Source organism: Fringilla coelebs (assembly GCF_963513975.1).
Source record: "Fringilla coelebs genome assembly, chromosome: 7".
NCBI classification, from domain to species: Eukaryota; Metazoa; Chordata; class Aves; order Passeriformes; family Fringillidae; genus Fringilla; species Fringilla coelebs.
Genome location: NC_140035.1, coordinates 36,577,622 through 36,602,969, shown reverse-complemented (window position 1 = coordinate 36,602,969; position 25,348 = coordinate 36,577,622). Strand labels below are relative to the sequence as shown.

Sequence of the window (25,348 nt, the reverse complement as noted above, 5' to 3'; positions counted from 1 at the left end):
AGGACTGAAAAGCTGATTAATAAAATATCCTTGCTGATCATGCCTAGGTCAAATTCCCTGGAACCCAGGGCAAATTCTCCACAGGAATTTTCCACATCTGCCACACACATTGGAGAATGTATGGACAGCACAAACCCATTCAGCAGAAGACAAATTGTGCTACTCCTGTGCCATTTATCATTTCAGCTGAGCTCTGTATTCCTTGGAGACTCCTTTTAAAATAGGAGGAATCGTAGAAATTAATTTCTCCTCTTGGGCTGAATGATAAAAGCCTGAAGAACAAACAGAGTGTGGCATTTTCTGTTCTGGAGGCACAGCCCCACTCACCATGCCCAGAAATATCATCTCCTCCTCTCTCAGCCTCTCTGTTTCCTTGCGCTGCCTGTACCCACGCCAGACCTGCGTTGTAAACAAAACTCTGATGAGACAAATGGGCCTTGGTACAGCTTCCTTTTCTGGGGCAGACACAGGAAAAAACAAATAGAGGAAGGAAAGGCACAATATACCATTGAAACTATTGCTTTTTAACAGGTTGCCATCTGCTATTCTTTACTTTTTTTTTTTTATAACAAATTTTGAGGTTTGTTTTCCCCTCATGCTGCTCTGGGTGGCTTCTAAAAACTGTTACTGCTTCATGAAGTTCAGACATAAGATTTAGGCTGAGCTCCTGCTCTCTTCAGGCTGAATTGTCTGAATTATTCATGTGCAAGGACTCTTTGTGGAATTTAGCACTGACCTCCCTCTGTCCTTTTTTCTAGATATGGGATGAACTCTTTCCCTGGAGATCACAGAGAAAGGCATGAATTCAGAGATGCACTGAATTCCAAGGGGAGGCCAGAAAGAGCAACTGAGGTCATAAAAATCAGAATGGAAAAACAACGTGTAAGTTACAAAGTCATCCTGCATTGCCAGTGCAGGACTGGTTCCATTGATCTTACATCTGGGGTCCTGTCTTATTTTTTGAAGTGGTTTAAATGATGTATTTCACCTTGCTGGACACCCTAAAAAGGATCATTTCAGAAAGTTTCGCATCGTGTGAGCTGTGTTTCTGCCTACAGCTGCTCTCCTGACCAAAACACTGTCATTTGGCTTTGCCAGAATAGTTGCTACACAAGAAACTCACCTTTTGAATGCAAGTGGCAGCATCATCAGGGCTTTTAGCTATCTTCTGCTCCTGTTTTTTACCTTGCCTTTTCTCTTCAAGGTAAATCCTCCTCATGAAGGCTGCTCGAGCGCGGCCCTGGCGAGCCCGTTCTGCCACCTGGATCACTCTAATGGCCTCGTGAAGTGTCATGGCTTTGACAACTTCCTTCAACAGCACGGCCAAAAAAGGGAATCAACAAAGCAAAGTTATGTTTTGTAAATTGCCCACCCCAGTTAGAAAATGAGATCTTAGGAAACAAAGAGCAGAGACTCCTGTTGATGTGTCATGTGGAAAAGCTGCTCTGCTGGGAAGCCACGGTGGCTCATGCAGTCCTGCTGAACCTGATCCATTTGAGCAGAAAGACACAACTCTGGGGCTTTGTCCTTCTAAGAGGAGAATTTCTTAGGCTGTGGAATGCCTTCCTTTCCTTTTCTGAAGGGAGGGTTTCTGCAGGTGCTGCCGGGATCACAGTTCTTTCAATGAAAATGGAAGGAGGGCTGTTCTGAGTTAGAGGGCAAAAATGGATCAGAACTGAAGAAGGGACTCCCCCTTCTCACTCCTGAGAACCCTCGTGCTCCCCATGGAAAAGGTGAATTAGAGTCCTTTCTTGGTGCTCATCTCCCAACTGGAGGCAGCTCATATTTAATTATTATGTTTATATTGTGTGGCACTTAGTTTCAGTAGGGCTTTCTAGGACAAAATTACACAGAATAGATTCCCTGACCAGAATCACATAAACCATGTGCAGAGCAGATTCCTGAGATGAACTCTGCTGGGTTTGATTTATGCTGGACTGCTCCTAACAGCAGTGCCACGGACATGGAGAGCTCCAGTCGGTTACACAGCAGCCAGGATTTCCTGAGAGGATGAGGTACAGAAGTGCTGACAGCCCTGCAGCAATCCCAGTGGTGAGTGAGCTGGAAGTGCAGCACAGGACACTGGATTTGCACTGGGTCAGGTGATTTTATTGCTGTTTACTGAATCCCCTGGCTCCCTGTAGCAGCCTGGACCTTGCCAGAGCCTGGTGCTCTGCCTGAGCTGGCTGCTCACTAGACAACCTCATCTCTAATGGATGCCACACTGGAAAGGGGCAAGAGCAGAACTCTGGGAAGCAAAAAGGCTCCAGGATAAACTGTGCTGAAAGAGGATCTCCCCAGAGCAACATCAGGAGAGCAGAGAACTCAAACAGGGGAGCTCTGCAGCCACCCAGTAAAGCCTCTCTCCAGTAGGGAAGCCTGTGCTCTGTCTCTGCAGCCTGCCTGCTTCCATCCCTGGGGACTTTCCCTCTGTTATTTTGTGGGATCAACAGGCACAAGCACTGCTGGAGAATTCAGGGCAGCAGTGTGACTAAGTGGGCCATCAGCACTGTCTCTTATGGCTACAGCATCCATGAATCCAAGTTATCCAGGCATGTAGGCACAGTTGTTTACTTCAGGGGTCAACATGCCTCTCCCGAAAGGTCAAAAGTATATCAAACCCAGAGCAGCCTTCACTGCAGCGCTCATGTATTTGTCTGTAATGACTTTTGCTCTGCCAAAACTCAGTTTTCTGCTCCTCCCAGCAGCTGCAGTTCTGTAGCTGCACGAGGGAAACTGCACTCATTGTTCAGAGGTTATAAACAAGTGAATGCCAGCAGTTGTGCTGACCTGAACTCTGAGTTCTGCCTGCTCCAGTGAGGAATCCTGGGCCAGGACAGCTTGGTTTCAGTAGTTATCCTCAGGTTTTAGCTTTTCTATTTTTCACATTCTGTGCTGCTTTAGAGTGTAGTTCTGAGCTTCACGTGAGGGGATGGTGAGCTCTCCTCACAGAGCAGGGAGACAAAACAATTCCTGCTCCAGCTGGGCACCAAGGACAAATGATCCAAATCTCAGGCCCAAGAGCACAAACACCATGGGCTGAAGAGAGAAAAACAAGAAGGATGGGACTGCAGGGGCTAAATCTGGGATGGGACAATGAACTGCAATATGCAAATGGACCAGAATTTAAGAAACTGTGACCAGTTGTCCATTTTGTGACCATTTTGGTTCATCTTGGGTTCAGCCCTGGCTGGGCTCTTGTGCTGCCCAAGGTGGATCCATTGAGGCCTTCTAATAAATCCCTGCTTTATTCTTTAACTGTGTCTAGCCTCTGTTCCAGGTCAGCCTTCTCAAGGCATCAGGAGGACTAATTACAAGATGAGGGTTAGTTAGACAAATAAAGCACTGCCTTGGCCAAAGTGCTGCTCTTTCTGACACATGCACACACAGAAAGCAGAGTAGAATCATTCTAGTCTTACCCAGCCTTGAGATGTGACTGGATTTTGTTTGACAGGGAAATCTAAGGTTTCTTTCTGCTTGTGCCTTATCTGTAAACACACTTTTGCTTCCTCACTGCTGTAAAAGCACTTCTCACTCTAGTGTCTCGTGTTCAGAGACGTGTGGTTGTGAACTAAAAAAACCAAACACGATATGTAGGCATGGGGTACATTTACCTGTTTTAGCAAACCAGCATTCAGCAAAATCTCATGCAGGTATTTCTCCCTGTACTGCAGGATTCCCAGGTTTTCTTTAATGAAATACTTTGGGATGGGTATTTCTATGTCTTCCTGGAGGAAGAAAGTCACAAGAAACCTTTTAGGACTGCATTTAAATCACATTACTGATTAATTGAACACCTCTACAAAGCAATAAAATAAGGACAGAGGTTGGTGAATATTTTTTTGAGTATTGGGGAATTTGACCTTTGTAACAGCTGCTGTTATTTTTCAATTACTTTAGACCTAATTCAACAAAAACAAATAAATCAACCCAGTTTGTGAACCATGTGAGCCCAGAAATCTTTCTTCTTATAATGGCTCAATTATATTATCAAATTTCTAAAATATTTGGCAGGGTTGCTAGAAATTTAAACATGATTTCCACCAAGCTGAATACCTTTGGTTGTGTGATCATCCCACTTCTCATTTTAATCAACATGAAAAATAGATCTGTTCTCTTGCCATTTTTTTTTTACCATTATAAGGAACCAAAGCATAATTCTAGAGTTTTTTATAGGTATTTTAAGCTGTAGACAAATAGTCTGCCTGTGACTGTGGTATCTCAGACACTTCTTAAATTAGTCATGACCAGAAGTGCCTGTCTTTACTAACTGCTGTGATTAAGAAGATGTAACTGATTTACATTTCTCCCAATTTCATTCCCCACTCCCTCAGCTGCACACTGAGGACATCCCTACCATGACACCACAAGAAAGCTTCCAAGTCGGGCTGTGCTTATCCCTGATGATTTTATCAGTGCAGAGGTCTGGTCTGATAAAGTTTCTAAATATTTGCCTTGCTAAGCTCCCTGTTTGCACCTTCCAAGAACCCTTGGCAGTTGATGGAAATGATTATGTGCTGTACTCTGAGTGCAAATCGCTCTGGGTGGATTAAAATCTGGAGGTATAAGAAATCAAGGGTTTGTCTGGACACCCTCCTGGAGGGTGAGAGGATTTTTAGGCTGCCAGGGAGCAGAGTCAGTGGAGGAGCATCTCTGATGTCTCACCTGGCCTTTAATTCCAAGTGATTCTGGATTGTGACTTTTACTGACTGGAAAAAGGAGATCAAAGCCCCAGTGCCAGGGCTGGAAGGGGTGGGGAGCCTGCTTCTCTTCATAATCTCTTTCTGGGGCCCAGCACTGAAAAGTCAGGCTTGGGATGTTTAACCTCAAGTCAAATTTGTGGCTTTTTAGCCACTCCCAGCTCCACATGGGATTTATGGATCCAAATACCTTCACAATTACCCCAGGAAATGGACTGATTGGATGCTGGAAGGCAACTGCACAAAAACACAAGGTACAGAACTGGAGAAATAGGAAAGCTTGGCCTTGCAGTGACACAGTACAAAACAGGCAATATCATCACACAAGATAGAAAATGTTGTGTTCTCTGCCTTCAATCTTGCAGGATTTTAGCACTGATAATAAAGGGAAAGGAATGACTGGAGATATCCTTTCTGGGCAGATCCTTTGAGAAACAGGAGTTATTTATCTAATAATTTTGTTCTGTTACCAAGAATATTTTAACATTTTATTAAAAGGAACACCCCATAAATCTATATTCTTATCTAGTATGGAAAAAGTTTTCTTTGAAAAAACCTGAAATCTCCTCAGTGATTGATTGCTTTTGTGGTAGGTAGGTATGTTATGCCCTCTTAAAATTAAGGTGTGGTGCAGGAATTTGAATTTATGCTTGTTTTTGAGGAGATGGCAGGCATGACTCCTCAGACTTGCCAACTTTTTGTTGCAGATGGATTTACTGCTGAGTCATGAAAACAGCAGTGCTAAGGATTTAAAGATATGATTTGAAGGATTGTTTTCTCTGGAGATGTGTTTAAAATAGTTTAAAACAGTGCTTAATGTTGAAGGGAAAGGGCTGGGGGAAATTCCTGGCAAATCCTCTCCTAAATTTGCAGATGTGCAAACAGAAACACGATGCAGATCTGAGAGTGATGCTATAACGATACCGGGCCGCTTATCTCGGAGCTGCCATCCTACAAAAAGCAGGAATTTCAGCTGGTTTTAGCAAAGCAGCGGTACCTGAATGTGACAACAGATGGAGCTGTCTGCGAGAGAAGTAACCCTCTTTGCCAGCTCATTTTTCCTGCGGCTTTTAAAGCACAGCTTCCACACTTGGCCTCACTGTCATATTCTCGGTGCTGATTTCACTGTGACACGAAGGGCAGGCTGCAGTGGACTCCACTTTTCTTATCAGTGGCTCATTTTCTATCTCACCCCACATTAAAATCTGGCAGAGTCAAGCTCCTGACATTTAACAGCAAAGCTGTGAAGTTATTACTGATAGAGAGTAGGTTTAGATGGGATGTTGGGAAGGAATTCCTCCCTGTGAGGGTGGGCAGGCCCTGGCACAGGGTGCCCATGGAAGCTGTGGCTGCCCCTGGAGCCCTGGCAGTGCCCTAGGCTGGATGGGGCTTGGAGCAGCCTGGGAGAGTGGAAGGTGTCCCTGCCCATGGCAGGGGATGGGACTGGATGGGCTTTGAGGTCCTTTCCACCCCAAACCATTCTGGGATTCTATGAATACAAAGTCATGTTGTAATACGGGATCATGGAATGGGTCAAACTGAAAGGGACCACAAAGGGTCATCTGGTCCCACCCTCCTGCTCCCAGGCAAAGACTCTCCTCTCTTCTGAGAAAGGTGGGTGCCATCTGATGCCAGCACTCCTGGCACTGCACAGGCCACAGCACTGTCAAAACCCTCAAAATTATGGTAGTGACACCAGCTGGGGAGCCATCTGCTTCTTTCAATATCACTGCTTTCAATTGGAAGTGTCAGGAGAAAATAACTTGTGCTCCAGAATCCCTTATGAAAAGTCCCAGAACGCTGAAATCACTTGTGATCACCCTCAGACTATGTGTCACCCTTTCCCTGCCCTCTGCATGGAAGATCCGTGCGTGGGGTGTAAAAAACTTGGAAGTTTCCTGGTGACCCCAGAGAGGCAGCGTTACAATAAAACACCTCCAACCAGAACCCATCTTTCCCACGAACCAGCTGCCAGTGCAGGCAGCCCTACCGGGACACGCTGCATCTCCATCAGGACGTCATCCATGGGGGTGCACTCAGAGTACTCCAGGGCCACCATCTCTCTCTTGATCTCCAGGATGCGGCCCATGACCCCGTCCAGCGCCTGCCGAACCAGCGCCCGCTTCTGCTGATGGATCAGGTGGTCGTGGGCCTCATCCAGCTTCCTCATGATCGCCAGGTATTCCACGTAGGCGGTGGCCAACATCCTCATCGTGTTCTCAGGGTCGTCCTGTGGCTGGAGGAACTCCTCTCTCTCCCTCTGGAGCATGGCGTCCAGCTCTTTCTGGGTGTCTGCCCATATCTGGGTGTAAGTGCTGGTTGGAAAGAGGAGAATTTCGTGTCAGCCTGATATGAAAGAAGGACTGAGCACACAGAGCCAGGCCTCTGTGGGTGTGGATTTCTCCCAGAGCAAGCCTGGAAGTGTCAGCCATTACTTTTATAAGGAGGCTTTTTGTGGTGGTGTTCACAGGGGTCCCAGGACGAGGAAGAGATGAGAATCTTGACTCCATGTTTCAGAAAGCTGATTTATTATTTTATTATATATATATAATATTAAAAGAAAATGATACATTAAAATTATACTAAAAGAATAGAAGAAAGTATTTTATCAGAAGGCTAGAAAAGAAAGGAATGGAATGATAATAAAATCTTGTGACTGACCAGAGTCCCAACACAGCTGGACCTGTGATTGGTCATCAAGTAGAAACAACTCACATGGACCAACCAAAGATGCACTTGTTGCATTCCACAGCAGCAGATAATTACTGTTTTTCTTTTCCTCTGAGGCTTCTCAGCTTCTCAGGAGAAAAAATCCTAGCAAAGGATTTTTCAGAAAATATGTCTGCGACAGTTTTTAACTGCAAAGTATTTTGAAAACCATTAGCAGAAGTTTCTGTGTTTGTTTTATTAAAACAAGCTTAATAGTTTAAAGCTTTCCAGCTTCATTCTAAAAGGCTTGAAGCATCCTTCAAGTCCTTGAAGTTACAATCCCCAACAGTGCCAGGAGTTTTATTCAGCTGTGTTAATTGAGAAGATGGTTTAATTGAAAAGGTGTCTCCCTCCAATGCCTTTTAATAGGGCAAGGACTATTTGAGGCTCTGCATTTCTGGGATGAGGACCAATTCATGTTTCTAAAGCTGTTCTGACTTTCTGAAGTGGCTGCTTGCAGTTAACTGCAGGGTAAGGGTTGGTGCCAATGCTGGAGTGGAACTGTGGGCCCTAATTTAAATGTGAGGTAAGGAAAATAATTTGATTCATTTCTATGGTAGCAACTGTTGCACTCCAAGGAGTTGCTAAATGTCTGGTCTGGCGGCTGTGGGATTATGTGGCATGGAAGCTGTCACCACAGGCCATCTCCATGTCCAGGAGCAGTAATTTTGGTAGGAATAGGTGGAGTTCTGAGGTGAGTATGCACTGGCTGTCAGTGGCTTTTCATGGGAAAAGCAGATCAGAATGTCCTGGGAGATGAGCCTAAAGGAGCCAGAAATGAACAATGAGGTCTTTATTCATTGAGAAAGGCTCAAACAGCAGGTTTGTCATGGAAAGGTGTTCATCACACCTGTGGCAGAGAAGATACTTCTAGGTCCTGCTCTCCTTTGCCAGATGGAGACTCTTGGCAGTGTTAAAAAATCCTACATCTTTGAAAATGCCTCTCTAGGAATAGAACAAGGAAATTCCATCTGCATTGAGCTTTAGCTGTGTTGGGAGAAAACCAGTTCATTCACATTGTCCTGCTGAGGGGAAAACAGTGGCTATAGAACCAGGGACAGCTGACTTGCTCCTTAATCCTAGGAACGAAGGCTTCAGTGGTCCAATCTAGACCCATCCCTGCTGAACCAAGCTGCTGTTCCTACAGCCTCTCAAAGAGGGATGAGAACAGCAAAAGGCCCTGCCTTTGTTAGATGAGCTTTGAGAGCAGACCTTGCATTGGGGGAGTGTTGGTTTATTTATCCCGACCAGAAAGCTGGACAGATGTTAGCATTGTTTGTGCGTGACGATAAATGTTGGAGCTCTGTGAGCTGATCTTATCATTCCCAGTCCTGGAGGTCAGAGTGACCCAAGGCTTGTGCTGCAAGAGGGATGTGTGGGGTGGGACAGGACAAACTCCAGCCCTCGAGTGCCCTGAGCGTGGGGTGCCCTGCACGCCCTGGGTGGTGACAGGGCTGTGGGACTCCCCCCTGCAGTCAGCAAAAACACCAACAACCCAAAGCCTGCTATTGAATTTGCACCGTTAACGTTTTAAAGGGCGTATTATACACTTCAGCTGACCTGGCTTTCTGCAGGATGCAGCTGGCCTTGCTTTTCCTCATGCTTCTGCAGCCCACCCAGCTCTTTCCCCTTCCCTTTTTTCCCTACTTCATTTACATCCCACTGCACCACCCGTATCGGTCAATTGCAGCAATTAACCCAGGTGCAGGAGATAAACAGAACAAACCCGGCAGAGGGGAGGAGATGGGGCCAAGCAAGGCCAGCAGAGCTGGAGCCAGGACACGGAAGGATGTGAGGCACGCGGGTTTTCCAGCGCGGGAGGAAACGGCGCGGTGTCCTACGTACTTTGTGTGATTTCTCACGGATAGTGCAGAGCTTGTCAGCCTCGGAGGAAGCCCAGCCCTGTGGGGTGTCCCCGCAGCCATCCTGCTGATTTATGAGCCCTGGGGATGCTGGGGCTGGAGCCTTTCCTGCGCAGGTTACTGCACGGAGAAGTGACCGATTTACAATAATCTGCCTCCTCTGAGTGAGGAATGTCAAGTGGTTCCTCCTGCTGAGCCAGCTCATATCCAGTTTCTTTTTATATTGGGAATGGCTGGCCGAGGGAGGGAGGAGAGGAGGGGGCTGGAGGACGTTACCATGAGGCACTGCAGATAGGACATAATTGCTTCCATAAAGCATTAGTTTATCAGATAAGCACTGGGATGATTGCAGGCACGGTTGCTGGGGGTCAGATGTTAAGACTATGGATATTATGGGATGATTGTGGCTTTTGCAACATGAGGGCAAAAGAAAGGACGGGCCCACTGGAAAATGAAGTGCTGAAGGAGAAGGTGGATGTGAAAGTGATAAATCTGTAGCTGATAGCCCTATGTACCTGCTGTCTTCAGGGTCACTGGCACCTTGGGGACCTGATCCCAAGTTTCTTAGGTAGGATGGGTACGTCCTATACTGCTTCACTCTGATTAAAAATTAGAGGACACATCCTCAAAATGGGATTAAAATGGTTATTCCAGGTTTTACTGGTGCCCAAATGTGAGCCCTTCTGGTCTAGTCTGAAGGATGAGCTGTGCCTGGTGTTTAGGGCTCCTTTTGGGGGACTTGGCAGAGCTGCTGTGAAGCAGAGGAGCCTTTCAGCTTTAGAGACAAACGTGCTCAGGGGTAGTCAGGAGGAGTAACTTCAAGGTTATGCCTTAAAAGCAAAGTAGAGCACTGCCTCTCCTTGCCTGTGAATAAGACACTGTGCGATCCCTAAGTCCCTATTGGAATTTTTGCCTATTTGCTCAGTGTCCCTTTGCATTAAATTGTGAACTCCCTCAAAATTGCTTCCACACGCTGCAGGGGGAGGACAATGTAGCCTTGAATGCACTGCCTTTTTATTTACTGTGACTGGTCCACCTTGTAGGCTCTGTTCTGAGCTGTGTCTGTGCCCAAGGATATTCCACCAGATCTAGGTTGGATTAGAGCCTCTAACTCACCTATTAGAGCAGGTAATGAGCCTAACTTTCTTATTCAAGGCTTAAGAAAATAAAATCCTGGGAAAGAAAGCTGTCTCTTGATCTCTCTGTGCATACAGCACTGTAAGTAATGCTACAAATTGTCATAGCAACTCCCAAATAGGGGTGTTATGGGGGAAATAAGCAATGCTGTAATGGGATGAGGAAGAAGCACATCAAGTGACTGTACTCCAGGGTCCCCAGAGTGATTTCTGGCAGCTCACAGCTTGGAGGGAAGGTCAGAGCTTTAACTCCTCACTGATGTCCTTTCTTTTCATTTCCACAAAGTAGAAACAGAGTCTAAAACACGGGCTTAAGAATTTCTTTTGCCCATAGCCTGAGTGCCAGTTCAAATCTCACTTTTATTACTCAAAATAAAGCCTGCTCTCCTTATTTAGAGTGAAGCTTAACAACATAAGGTTTTTCTCCTGCTGAAGTTATAAAGAGATGTTTAAAATTCAGCCAAATTGTGTGCATGCCTTGTTTTAGTACTGTAGGGCCCTCTAAGTCTGCATGTTTGCTTGACCCATCTCTCCTACCACTTGGAAAAGCTTCTTGGTTTGGAGTCCAGCTGAGGTGAGCCTGTTCACTGGTGTTGGACTGGCTTTAAGGCTGAAGCATGCCCTTCTTGGAAGGGTTTGTGCTGAGCAGGCAAACTGTCCCTCAGGCCACTCCTGAGCCAGAGGAAGAATCTGGCATCAGGGGGTCACCTTTGTGTGGCTTTTCTTCTTCCCCCCAGAGCGTCTCAGTGTTTTGCTTACTGCCAAAGGGAACACTGCTCCTGTTATTCCAGGACATGGCACAGTTTGTCTCTGGATTTGTGCATGGGCTGAACCCTGGCTTCTTTGCTGCCTGGTTTTTCAGGGCTGCCCTCAAGAATATCTCCTGCTTTCCCATGCTAAAGTTGCAGTATTGCAGTGCTGCCTGGGTCTCCCTGGTTTATCCTGATGGATGGAAGGAGGTGGAAGGGAAAACATTTGACTCTGACTCTAGCTTTCTTCACCTCGTTTGGGAACTCCTGTGTGATTAACAGAACTCTAAATTGTGTGTGTTAAAACCCTGCTGAAGGAACCTCTGCTGCCACTGCAAACCCACCTTGTATTTCTTTCTCAGCAAAGAGGCTGGGCTGTGCTGGGGGCTGGAGAAAGTGCCCCAGGGTCTGTGACAGCAAGGGGATGTGGAGCAGGGCTGGAGGAGCCTGGCACAGGACACACAGGCAGCGGTGACAAAGCAGAGGGGACTGAGATGCAGGGCTGGTGACAAGGAAGTGCACGCAGGGGCCACTGCTCAGGGTCCCCTGGCCACACTGGGAGCCTGACAGGTCAGGCATTGTGCTGAGCCCTGGGCAAACACGGGGGAGGGAAACCCTGCCCTGCAGCCTCTGGAAAATAAAGAAACAAGAGACAAAGGTTGGGAGGGGAAAGTGAGGCCCTGAGAGGAAAAAGGGTTTTTAATGCTGCTGCTGCCTTTTTTTTTTTTTTCCCTTCTCTCTTTCTAAAAATCACCAGGCTTAGGATGACTGCTGGCTGATCCAGATCAGCAGTTACCTGTTCTCTCACAGGTGTTGGGTGGTGATTACATTATCGGAGTAGCCCCCCCCCCCTTTTCTCTTGTGCCCTATTATAGGCAAATATTTTTTGTGTTGGAGAGGTGCAGGCAGAATCAGAGATCAGTATGGCCTTACAACAAAACATGTCTGAGCTCAAGAAGTGTTTATACAATGCTCTCAGGCACAGGGTTGGGTTCTTGGGGTGTCCTGTGCAGGGCCAGAAGTTGGATCAATGGCCCTGGTGGGTCCCTTCCAACTCAGCACTGATTCTGTGAACCAAATAGCCTGAAATGTTGTCGGGATTAACTGCTGATTTCAAAGCCTTTAGCCTGCAGTCTGGAGCAGTTCAGGCTCATGAGCCTGTTTAAGCCTGCCTTGCTTCTAAAATAAGATTAGTCTCACAATTATGCCAAACTTCTCAGCTGGTGGTGAATGTGACTCTGCCAGATGACTTTTTAAGCAGGCTTGCTCCAGCCACGATGTTTTACAGAGTTGGGAGCATTTGGGGGAAAATAAAGGATAAACCTCAGTAGGCTTTGGTTGTGACAAGAGAAGAAAACACACAGCCTGCTGGCATTGTTAACGTGAACAGCTCTGTGCTTCTGTCATCTCCAATTTCAGTCCTGGGTACTATGACAGAAAGTGAAGGGGGATAAAAGATTTGTGTGGCAGAAATGTAATGGGAAACCACAGGGAAGGCGAGGAAGCAGCTCCGTGGAGCAGCAGCAGCAACACACCTCAGCAGGTCTCAAGCACCTGCTCCAGCCTAAGTCACAAGGTTGTCAGGAAAAAGAACTGTTTTCTTCTAGTTTTCTGACAAAACCCTGTTTTCCTAAATGGCAAAGCAATTAAAGTGTGGGAAAAGCTATTTTGGGCTGTCAAGTGTTCCAGAGGCTGCCCTCCTGTCCCTCAGCTCCTGCCTGGGCTGTGCCCTGGGCTGATCCCACAGTGTGGGCAGCAGGAAAGGGGGAATTCTGCCCCTCTTCCCTGTGGTGAGACCTCACCTGCAGGGCCTGGCACAGAAAGGGCCTGGAGCTGCTGGAAAGAGTCCAGAGGAGGCACCACTATGATCAGAGGGACAGCTCCATGGGGAAAGGCTGGGAGAATTGGGAATGCTAGAGAAGAGAAGCTTTAGGGTGAACTTCCTGCGGCCTGCCAGTACCTGAAGGGAACTTGCAAGAAAGAGAGAGACTATTGACAAGGGCCTGGAGTGCCAGGACAAGGAGGAATGTCTTCCCACTGCCAGAGGGCAGGGATAGATGGGATATTGGGAAGAAATCCCCTATGAGGGTGGGGAGGGGCTGGCACAGGTTTCCCAGTGAAGCTGTGGCTGGCCCTGGATCTCTGAAGAGTCCAAGGCCAGGCTGGACAGGGCTTGGAGCAACCTGGGCTGGTGGAAGGTGTCCCTGGCCATGGAAGGAGATGAGCTTTAAGCTCCTTCCCACCCCAAACAGTCTGTGTTACAAGAACAGCAGCCTCCTCTCCTTTGCAAGCAGAATTTCCCCTTCCAAGCAGTATTTGCCTGTAACACACTTGCTTCTGACAGCAACGTTTATTTCAGCTTTAACCATCCTATGTATTTTTTTTCTTTTTACCCCTCTCTTCCTTGGAAAAGGAAGGGGCAGCTACCCATCCAGCTGCCTACAATTCCATGCATAAAGGGCTGTGTCTGGGTGCTGCTCTATCCCTGCCAGGAGGCTTTAGGTTCAAAGCTGACACCATCTACTCAGTTTCTTGGAAATCTGGGGCCTTTTCTTTCCCTGTTTTCCAGCACAAGTGCTGCTGGGATATTTCCACTGACAATGCTTTTTCCCAGAGGAGACACTGAGCGAGTAATACACAAGATCTTTCCCTACCTGCTCATTAAGGATGAAGGGAGGCACAGGAGGGAGCTGTAGCTTTGAGTCTTAGCTGTGATCAATTTGATCCTGTCTCTGATTTCCTGCTTTAACATAAGCAAGATGATGTGCTAATGCTCACCAGGGGTGGAAAGAGGGGCAAAGATGAATCTGTGACTGCTTGGGAGATGTATGAGAGAGAACATGCAAGGAATGCCCAGGAGGAAGCTAATAATTGTGGCGTTTGGTTGGAATTTGAAGAATATGGCCTGGGGCCAGACGCTGAATGAGGGGATAAAAAGAAATATTCAACAACGGGCCAATGGCTGAATGAGGCTGGGGCCCTGTGGGAAGGGAATAGGATGTGATCACAGCATCAGAAACTGCATCGTAATGCAGCCACAGAACGTGAGGGGGGAGAGGAGAGGGGATTAGAAGTTGCACTGACATTTTTTCACATATGGGTGTTGCAACCCTAATTTTCTTCAGCTGAGCATTGGGGATGTGATGTAAAACAGAGAGCTCTGCTTTGGTTGTTTCTGTTGGAAGCAGGAAGGGAGATGCTCAGGATCTCATCTTAGATCAATATTTAACCAGTGAATTAATATAAATTCTATTTGTGACACGAGATTAAATTTTAAAGCGCTTTGATTGTTTAAAGCTCCTTGGTGGCAGTGGCAAATGTCTTGTAGCTGATTAAAACCTGGCAGGAGTGGTAGCAGTGCCAAGGCTTGGCTTTGAACATGTCTGGGCTAGGGCTGTCAGGGGCAAGGTAAGAAATCACTGGTCAGGATCCCAGGGGTCAAGGAGAGGGTAAACAAATCCATAAAAGAGGAGGAAACAGCAGGAAAACATAAATGCAGCAGCATCTCTGTGAATCTCCAGTGTCTGGAACAGAAGGTACATCTGCATGCAAATGCTGGGGCTGAGTGCTTTGGGAAGTGAGATACCCCAGCACTTTTTAATCACCCTACATTTAATGGCTCTGTTCCCTCCAGAGGGCTGAGACTGTCCCTAGAAAATCCCAGGCATGTCTGGACATGCTAACTTCTCCCTTGGCTGCCTGCTGCACTTAGTGACCCTAAGAGAACACTGCTGCTCTCTGAGCATCCTCCCTGCCCTGACACAGAACTTCCCGAGGCAGGGGAATTAAATCTTCTGCTTTAGCCCACACCTCTGAGAATCACAGGACCTGGAGCATGGTGAACGTGCCTCAGAACCCAAGGTTTAGCTCAAGGAAAGCTGTGCAGCATTTATATTTCTGAAGAAACAAAGTTATTTCTCATAACCCCCTGTCATTATTGTTTCTTTGTCTCACTGCCTTCAGGTAAGGCAGGGCGTTGTAAGTCATTTTTGTCACATGGCACTTAAAATACCTTGGACATGGCCTCAAGTTGCACCAGGAAACGGTCATAGAATAACAGAATCCCAAAATGGTTTGGGTTGGAAGGGAGCTTAAAGATCGTCCCATCCCTACCCCTGCCATGTGCAGGGACACCTTCCACTATCCCAGGCTGCTCCAAGCTCCATCCAGCCTGGCCTTGGACACCTCCAGGGATCCAGGGGCAGCCACAGCTGCTCTGGGCACCTGTGCCAGGGCCTGCCCACCCTCCCAGGGAAGGATTTCTCCTCAATATCCCATCTTTACCTGCCCTCCTGCTTAAGGCCATTCCTCCTTGTCCTTTAGTTCATACCTGTGTGAAAGTCCCTCTCCAGCCTTTTTGTCAGCCCTGTTTAGCTACTGGGAGGATACAGGATAGGCTGGATATCAGCAAAGATTTCTTCATGGGAAGAAGAAGGTGGTGGTGGAATCCCCATCCCTGGATGGATTTAAAAGCCATTTAGGTGTCACATCTGGGGACTTAGGTTAGTGGTGGCAGTGATGGGTTGAGGCTTGGACTTGATGATCTCAGAGGGCTTTTCCAACCTAAACAGCTCTGATTTATGGTACACAGCCAGCATAGCCTCACTGCAACCAACCACATTAACAGTAGCCTCAGTAGCTTATTAGAGATCCAATTCTGGCTTATGTTTAGGAAGGGCTGGATTAGCCCAGCTGTAAATCCTATGCTGTGCACAGCTACAATGTCATTGCAGCAACCTGAGCCAAGGAACTTCAACACCAAATTGGAGTCCCTGAGCAGCACCTTGCTCAGAAACAGGAGTGGATGTGTGTTTTTGTCCTGTGGTGTGGGCATAGGATCCTGTTTATATGGATTTGCTGTTCAGTGCTGGCAATGCCATAGGAAATCTAAAAAGCCCTGTCTCTGTTAAAATTAAACTGAGCCAAACCAGTTGAAGCACAAGTATTTTTCCAGCTATGCTCAGCTTAACTCCTTTGGTGTTAATCTGACTCAAATAGCAGCAGCCATGATTCAGAGACTGGGTAGGTATGACAGATTCTGAGATAACTCTGAAGAAGAGGTCAAACACTGCTTTTGTGGAATTTTTTTCTTTCTTCCTTTATCTCTCTCTTTCTTTTTTCTTTTTTCTTTTAAAGAGCACAATTCAGACAACTCCCCACTACCTTGTGAACTTCACTTAACTGATTCCATGAGAGTGTTAGGCATGATTCATACAAGCCCTGCATTGGATCCACCAGGAATCTAGCCAAACTTTCCTGGGCTGGGTCTGTCCTTGGACACACAGCCTCCAGACAGTCCCTGCCCTGCCCTTGGGGATGTTCTTCCTTCCTCTCACCTTCCTCTCCTGGACCAAGGAGCTGCCTGGCTGGAAAGCAGCGGAGTTTTCACTGGTGTCTGGCTGGGGCTGCCAGTGTGTGGAGGGAGGAGAGGAGAAAAGAAGGCTGGAGAAAACAATCTCAGGGGAAACCTTATTGCTCTCTGCAGCTGCCTGAAAGGAGGCTGTGGTCAGCTGGGGCTCAGCCTCTTTTCCCAGGCAGCAAGCACTAGGATAAGAGGAAATGGCCTCAAGTTAAGCCAAGAAGGTTTAGATTGGTTATTAGGAAAACATTTTTCACTGAAAAGAGTAGTTAAGCATTGGAACAGGGGAATAGAGGAGTCACCATCCCTGGAAACAGATGTGGCATTTAATGATATGTTTTGGTTGAAGGCTGGACTTGGTGATTTTGCTGTTAAGGTCCAACCTTAACAGCTCTATGAAGCCCAAGGTGACAAGGAGAGCTGCTCTGGTTCTGAATTTGGAAGGATGGTTTAGAATCACAGGGAGTTTTACCAGGCAAAAAGCTGTGAGTTTGGAAATGGGATACTGGGCAAAAGAAGCAGCGGGCTTTGAGGTTGGTACCACTGATGCCAGAGGAGGGGAGACCATGGCAAAGATGCCAGGAAAGGCTTTGCTCACAACCTGCTGGGACAGCAGTTTGGATATGGTCAGGTTTGGGCTTGAAGGAGAGGAGCAGAAGGAAGGTAGCAAAACCACCCCGAGGTGTTTTCTAATTTTTTTTTTTCCCAATGCACTATTATTCAGCGAACTTAAAAAAGCCATACCCAGCTTGGAACTGGGAAAAAGAGCCTCCACAAACTGGGCTGTGCTGCTGGAGCTGGAAGCAGCAAACAGCACAACACTGAGGGATGATATTAAGATGCTCACAGCTTAGCTCCCAGCACTGCAGCACAATAGCAATAATAATAACAGTAATAATAATACTTGCTGGGCTTGGAGTGATGTTTCTGGGGCAATGAGCACCGCTCTTTGCAGGCACTTTGGTCCAGTGCCGTCACTGTCTGGCTTTTGCAGACAAACTTGTAAAGCTGTGTGCTGTGCTAAAATTACTGGGGGGAAACAAGGCACGATGTGGGCTGTAAGAGAGAGGGACCTTTTGCACAAAGGGTCCGAGAGAATAATTTTAGCATTTGCCCAGTTTTCCTGACAGGACGCGGTGGCTCTGTGGGTGCACCAGCCCACCTCCCCCCCGGGCTGTGTTTAAACTCTCTGAGGGGATTCTCACGAACAGTGGGCTGGAGGAGAGAGGAACTTTTTGAGCAAAGGGTCTGAGGGAATAACATTAATATTTGCCTGGTTTTCCTGAGAGGACGCGGCCGCTTTGTGGGGTGTGCCCGCCTCCCCCCGGGTTGTGTTTCACCCCTCTGAGGGAATCCTCAGGTACAGTAAAGGGAGAGGGACCTTTTGCACAAAGGGTCCGAGTTAATAATTTTAGCTTTTGCCCGCTTTTCCTGACAGGACGCGGTGGCTCTGTGGGTGCACCAGCCCACCTCCCCCTGGGCTGTGTTTAACCCCTCTGACGGGGTTCTCATGAACAGTGGGCTGAAGGAGAGATGAACCTTTTGCACAAAGGGTCCGAGTGACTATTATTAACATTCGCCCGGTTTTCCTGACAGGACGCGGTGGCTCTGTGGGTTTGCCCGCCCGCCGCCCCCGGGCCGTGTCTCAGCCCCTGAGGCGATTCTCGCCCTCAGCGCCGCGCCCCGCGCTACTCACGCCTGGGACATGCTGAGCTCCGAGAGCCGCACCGGCAGCGAGCCCGAGTCCCGCTGGGTCGATACCGACACCGACACGTCCCTGGAGCCCCGGGGTACCGAGCCCGAGCCCCGCTGGGCCGGCACCGACACCGGCACGGGCCCGGCCGAGCCGCCCGCGGCCGCGGCGTTGCCCTGGACACGGCCCGGGGGGGCCGAGCCCTGCCCGCGGCTTCTCCGCCGAGCCAAGGGAGCTCCAGGCTTTCCGCCTTCTTTTTTTGCACCCTTTTGTTGCCCGCAGAGTCACGGGGTGGTTTGGGTGGAAAGGACCTCCAAGCCCATCCAGTGCCACCCCTGCCATGGCAGGGACGCCTTCCATTATCCCAGGCTGCTCCAACCTGGCCTGGGGCACTGCCAGGGATCCAGGGGCAGCCACAGCTGCTCTGGGCACCCTGTGCCAGGGCCTGCCCACCCTCACAGTCAAGAATTTCTTCTCTGAATCTGATCTAAGTCTCTCATTTTTTACTTTAAAACCGTCCCTTGTTGCTATCACTATCGCACCGCCCACTCCCTTAGTGTTGCTTTTTGCCTCGTGAGTTTCATTCCCCCCATTACTTTCACCTCCCCATTAGTTTCCTTCACTCCCCTTTCTTTGCCTCCTTTTATTTTCCTTTTTTTTCTCCTTTTCTTATATCTTCCTTCTCCCCCACTTTTACACTTTCCTTTATTTTCCTTCCCCCCTGATTTCTTATATCCCCCTTCATGTACTTTTCCTTCCCCCCCTTTCCTGTATTTCCCTTTCCTATATGTTCCTACCCCTTTCCTGTACTTTCCTCCTCTTTTCTTCCCCTTCCCTATATTTTTTTCTTTCCTCATTTTTTTTTTTTTACTTTCCCCCCCTCCCTGTTATTTCCTTCCCCCACCAAGGGCTTGTCCTGTTGCCTTCCCATTTTTCCTCTTTCTTCTTCTTATTTCTTTCCCCAAGCACCTATTGAGGCAACTTTCTAGTGGTGTTCAGTTCCCTTAGGACTTAGAAAACCAGTTTAGAGGACAGGATTACAGCACAGATTTTGGGGGAAATACGCTCATCCACAGAGCGAGTGAGAAGATAAAAAACAAGAAGTTTGGGACAATAAGTAAAGTTTTGCCAGTGATCATATTTTTTTCTTTACACCAGTTTCTTTATGCCTGCATTCCTTTTCTTTGTTTCCCCCCCCCCCCCCTTTTCTTTCTCCCATTGAAGCCCCAGTTCACATAATTAGGTGAGACTCTTGGCTATCAAGTTTTTGAAATAAAGTTTCTAGCCCTCCCTGGTTTTGGAGGAAAAGCTTGAAAACACGAATCCTAAAGACCATAATAAAAGCATCTAAGGATATTATTTTTCAAGCCATATGATGACTGTGCCCACCACATCATTTCTTTAAGTGTATGGGATCAGTGGGGGGGTTTTAGGAGAACTTGTTGCATTTTCTTCATGCTGAGGTTGGAAATTGCTGTAAAATCAGCTTGTAAGTTTCAATGTTAATATCAAAGTGGTTCTTCACGCTGAAATTAACATGGGAAATTTGTCTGCTTCCTTCCAGTGCCTGATCCTCATCCACGAGCAGGTCAGGAGGGTCTCAATAGCAGTAAGTAATGTGTATTTTGTTCCTTTTTTAATAAAATATTCCAGTCTTTGCAACCCAAATAGGAACCTTGCATTTTTATTCCCATTGATGCTGGCATCTGTACACCGCTTTTGATGCCAAACCGTGCTTTTTTCAGCCAAAAGTTTTACCTGCAGAGTCCCAGCAGTGCTGTCTCCATCAGCGTGTGTGGTTTTAAGGACTGATCGACTCGTTGCATGTGTTTGCAATAAAGAAGTAGGGAGATTTCTGAAGCAGTTGAAATGAGAGCACCAAGACGGCTTGATACGATGGGGATGTTAATTATTAATCTGAATTTATTGCCCTCTGTTAGCACCTCGGTGTCATAGTGCACAAGATTGTCGTTGTACTAATGATGAAATAATACTCGTTGCTCACTTCCCCACCTGCCTCCTCCACCCTCCCCCTCCTAAAAAAAGTTGGAGGAAAGCAAACGTCTTCCTTTTAAAAATGGGAAATTGAGCTACAAAGAAGTGATGTACATGAGAGTGTGCAGGGAGGCTGAGGGGATTTTCATTTTCATCAGTTCATAGAGAACTTGGGGAAAAAAATGAGTTGTGTTGCTGGGAAAAGTCATGCAGAAAAATTAATTATGAAATGAGGAGCGTTGGTTTTTATTTTTTTTTTCCGTGGGAAAGGAGCCTGTTTTGAGCTGAAATGGGAGCTCTGTATGACTGAGAGTAAGTAATTGGTTTAGCCTAAGAAAACAGACATTTATAAATGGAGAAAGCAGGGAGTGGGAGATGTTCTGGTTTCCAACAGGGTTCCAGTTGACTCCTTGAGCTTTTCAGTAATTTGAAGTGAGAGGACACAGGTCTGCCTGGGCTGGGATGCCCCCACAGCTCAGCCTGGAGCAAAGGAGGCTCAGGGGGCCCTTGTGGCTCTGCACAACTCCTGCCAGGAGGGGACAGCCGGGGGGGTCAGGCTGTGCTCCAGGGAACAGGGACAGGATGGAGGGAAACAGGCTCAAGCTGAGCCAGGGCAGGTTTAGGTTGGACACCAGCAGGAATATCTCATGGAAAGGGTGCTCAGGCCTTGGAAGGGGCTGCCCAGGCAGCCGTGTGGTACCCATCCCTGGAGGTGTCCAGGATTTCCTGGACATGGCACTTAGTGCTTGGGGCTAGGTGACATGGTGGGGATTGGTCATGGGTTGGACTTGATGATCTTGGAGGTGTTTTCCAACCAGAATGATCCTGTGATTCTGTGATCACTGCAGGCTGAACTGCAGCTGAGGTCCAGCAGACCACTCTATGGTCAGTGAACACCATGAAGCATCTCACTCTTTCCATTCTGGAATCACACGTCTCCAATAATCCCTGCAGGCTCCAAACAGTCTGAGATGTCGAGGTAAGACCAGAGATTAAAGGGATTTGTAGTTGTTATCCCACTCATTGTACATTTTTTGTACAGCATCACTGGCCACTTCCTCATCCAGCTCGTGTTGCATTAAAAACGCCAAGTGTGTTATTTGATCTATCCAGCAGGAACAGGGGATGGGTTTTGTACAGCCTGTGCCTTTTGGCATCTCTAATTCCTCAGGCTCTTGCAAACACAGGCTTAAAAGTCCTGCTGCCTTGGAAACTAGGTGCCATCATTTTTCAAAAAAAAAAAAAAAAATCTTTTATTACGAGCTTAAGAGGTGACTGTGAGTTTACAAAGGGGGTAAAACATAAAACTGGAGGGCCTTGTTCCTCTCAACGTGGGTCCCTGGCAAAGAGCTTAGTGCACCTGTCTGTTATTGAGTAGGGCTTAGGGAAAGTGAGCAACGTAATGGGAATAATGTTCTGCCTTTGCAACTTGTATTTCAAAGCACTTCCAGAGGTCTGGGCTGTCCCTCGAGGCGCAGGGTGGAAGGTGCAGTGTGTTTTTCCTGAGTGCTGCAGGTCCAGAGAGATGCAAAGGGAGAAGCTGTGGGTCAGGGCTTCCTCCTCCATCCGTGGTGAGCTGAGGCTTTGGGCCACCACGTGGGAGTCCAGAATTCTGTTTGCTGTGTGGCCACAGGGACAGGTGTGACAGCCTGGGATGCTGTGTGGCACGTGCTCTGTGAGGCTGGGCAGTCACCAGCTGTGTGAAACTGAACAGAGTGCTGGTTCTGCACCTGGAATGGGGCAGCCCTGGAGGCAGGGACACACCGGGGAGTCAGAGAGCTGCAGGGATCTGGAAGTCCTGCTCGATGGCCAGTTGGATCTGAGTCAGCAGTGCCTGGAGCCAGGAGGGACACCCCTGTCCTGGGGGATCACCCAGCAGTGCCAGCCAGGCCAGGAAGGGCATTGTCCTGTCTGCTCTGGGCTGGGGCAGCCTCACCTCCAGTGCTGGGGGCAGAGAGCCTCCAAAGGAGGGACAGAAGATGGGAAAGGGGCTGCAGGAGCCACACAAGGAGCAGCTGAGGGCAGCGGGTTTGTTCAGCCTGGTGGAGACAGAGGACAGACCTCACTGGGGTCTGCAGCTTCCTCTGAAGGGGCTCTTGGGCACCAGGTGGGATTTTTGGGGTGTCCAGGGCCAGGAGTTGGACCTGATGATCCTTGTGGGTCCCTCTCATCCTGAAGTGCCCAACAGAGGAGCTCTCCCACAAGGGAGAGCTGGCTGTGACAGCAGTTACAGCTGGACAGCTGTCCCCAAACAGGGACCTGGTTGCAGCTGAGTTGCACAGCAAGCCTCTGAGTCCAGGAAGTGAGAAGTGGGACCCTGTGATGGGCAAGCCTGGGGAGTTGTTGCCCAGGGATTCACAGAATCCCAGAATGGTTTGGGTTGGAAGGGAGCTCAAAGTTCATCCCATCCCTACCCCTGCCATGGGTAGAGACACTTTCCACTAGCCCAGGGTGCTCCAAGCCCTGTCCCACCTGGCCTTGGGCACTTCCAGGGATCCAGGGGCAGCCACAGCTGCTCTGGGCACCCCCAGCGCCTCCCCACCCTCACAGGAATAGTTCCTTCCCACTATCCCACCTAATCCTGTCCTCTTTCAGTTTAAAACCATTCCCCCATGCCCTGGAACTCCAAGCACTTGTCCAAAGTCCCTCTTTACATCTCTTGGAGCTTCTTTAGGGCTCTGAGGTCCCCATGGAACTTTCTCTTCTCCAATGAACACCCCCAGCTCTCCCAGCCCATCTTTGTAGGAGGATTGCCCCTTCCCTCAGACCATGACTTCCTTGCAGGTGGGTGTTTGGTTTTCCTTTAGGCTTGGATGGAAGTGTTTAAAGGAGCTCTGGATGGCCCTTTGCAAACCTTGTGGACTGGGGTCACCCTTGTGGCCTCAAGTGCTGGCTTCCAGCTCACGGTGACACCCAGGAGGGGTGGCTCTGCCAGCTGGGCTGCACTGACCACTTCATTCAGCTTTGTGACTGGTGGCTGGGCTATTTTTCCCAGTTAACATTGATTCCTGGATCTCCAGGAGCTTTGCTGCTTACTTCCAGGATATTTTTCCCACTTAATATTGAATCTTGGATCTCCAGGAGGTTTGCTGCTTACTTCCAGGATATTTTTTTCCCAGTTGACATCGACTCCTGGACCTCCAGGAGGTTTGCTGCTTACTTCCAGGCTATTTTTTTCCAGTTAACATTGACTCCTGGATCTCCAGGAGGTTTGCTGCTTACTTCCAGGCTAAGTGAAGGGGATTTGTCAGCACTCAGGTCTGTTAGACTTTGATATAACAGTGTGTTCATCAGGCCCAAGCGTGGTACATGGAGGAGGAGGATTGCAGCAGAATTAGAAGGTATAAAGTTCAAATCTAATTTGAAGATTTTTCCCTCTATCACTTAAATGTGGGAAATGTTCCTGTGGCTTCAGGGATAAAATGTCACACTTCATAAGGAGCATGCGTTTTAAATCTCAGCCAGATATTAAGTGCCGTGTGCTGCACTCCACTTCTCTCTTTGTTAAAAAGCAAAACCCCAAATCATCTCTCCTGAAAGAGTGTTGTTTGATAAAATTAAAGCTTTCCAAAGAAGCTGGTTCCAACAGTGCCAGCTCTGTATCATTATGACACAACAGGGAGTGGATTGATTTTTATTCTGTCTTGACAACAGTTCGTCAGCGCTCAGCTATTTAATTATATAGGATGCTGTTCCTAAAGATGCCTACAGCATCAAGAGAGCAGTCAATACAGACTGGCAACACACACCAGATGTTTTTTGGGTGAGAAAGAAACAGAAAAGGGGACCAGACTCGGGTTTCTGGCAATTATCCAAGTAATTTGTAAGCAGACGTTTTAGGACATTGGTTGGCTTGAATGTTTGGCTTCGGCTCAGGAGTTTTTAATAAATTCACACAAACCTTCTGTCAAGCTTTATTCACTTATAGGGGCAAAGTTCACTTCTGTATCATCCTGCAACCCAAATATTGGAAATAAGTAGCATTTCTTGTGAAGATATATTCAGTATGGCATGGGGAATGACGCTTCTAGACAGACCCTTTTCAGTTCTGCTAAGATATACAGAGCCTCTGACCACTTCCTCACTTTACAGGCTCACCATCAGCAATCTGAAGCACTTTGTGCTTTTCTCATGATTTTGGTGGAAAAATGACAAAGTTTGGCTGTTAATACTGGCTTCTGTGCACATTAATCGCTGAAAGCTTCAAGAAATTCTCCACAAACACTACACAGCCTCAGCTGCTGTCTGCTCCCTCCAGCTGCAGTGGGATTTTTAGCTGACCCAAGCCCCCATGTCTCATGCTGTGGCCAACAGGAGGCTTGGTGGGACCAGCTGGAGAGCCCTGGGTTGGTGAGAAATCAGAACAGCAACTTGAAATTTGCTTTCCATGGCCCAAAGGGGAGGAAGATGCTGGTCTCTGTTAATTCCTGTGCTGTTTGATGGTCTTCCTGCTCATGAAAAAAGAGCTGTGAGGTGTTATCATGAATTTACAGGGCAGCAGTCTGAGCTTCAGCCATCCTACTCTGTGCACAGGGCACAGAGGCTGCTAGAAAGTCCTTTGTACACAGCTGGTGTCTCTGAGCATGACCAGGGTGCAGAAGACCACGAGGCAGGGGCAATGGAAGCAGCTCAACTCTTCAGAGGTCAAGTCTGCATCAGCAAGATCCCCTTCCAGACCTGACGGAGGGGAAGCATTTGAGCTCTGGGACTGGAAGTGTTTAAAGCCAGAAGTAAGAGTGACTCAGGGCTGGAGGAGAAGGGGATGTTTGCCATCTGCTTTAGCAGTTCATTCCCCAGAAAAGGAGGAGGAATTCATCTGCTATTCGTGCACGTAGGCAGTTGTTTCATTGTGTTTTGTTTTGTTTTCCCTCCCACTCTTCAGTAAAACACCTGTTGAGTTAATCCTCTTTGACTCAGCTCAAAAGCAAGGAAGTCAAACTCCATGAGAGGCTGAGCAGCTCAGCTCTCATTTCCCCAGGTTTCTGAGGGGGAGGCTCTAACTGGTGTGTTTTGAAGGCTTCCAGAAGTGAAACTATTAAAGGGAGGACATGAGGAGAAGGAATACTTAATTTTGCTGGACATAAGAATTACTTGAGTCACAAAGTGTTAGTCTGGAAGGCAGAGATGCATTGGACCTTTCCAAGT

The 25,348-nt window shown here is 47.8% G+C and overlaps 1 protein-coding gene across 1 annotated transcript in view; it reads right to left on the bottom strand.

Moving 5' to 3' along the window:
* DRC11 (dynein regulatory complex subunit 11) overlaps positions 1 to 6,969 on the bottom strand; it is a gene marked incomplete at both ends in the record, with an annotated part of 91,215 nt that extends 84,246 nt beyond the window's left edge. Inside the window, 3 exons of the mRNA XM_084209068.1 lie at positions 1,124 to 1,309; positions 3,615 to 3,728; positions 6,691 to 6,969. Coding sequence (XP_084065194.1) covers positions 1,124 to 1,309; positions 3,615 to 3,728; positions 6,691 to 6,969 — 579 coding nt within the window. The remainder of the gene's footprint in view (positions 1 to 1,123; positions 1,310 to 3,614; positions 3,729 to 6,690) is intronic.
* Between the last annotated feature and the right edge of the window lie 18,379 nt (positions 6,970 to 25,348).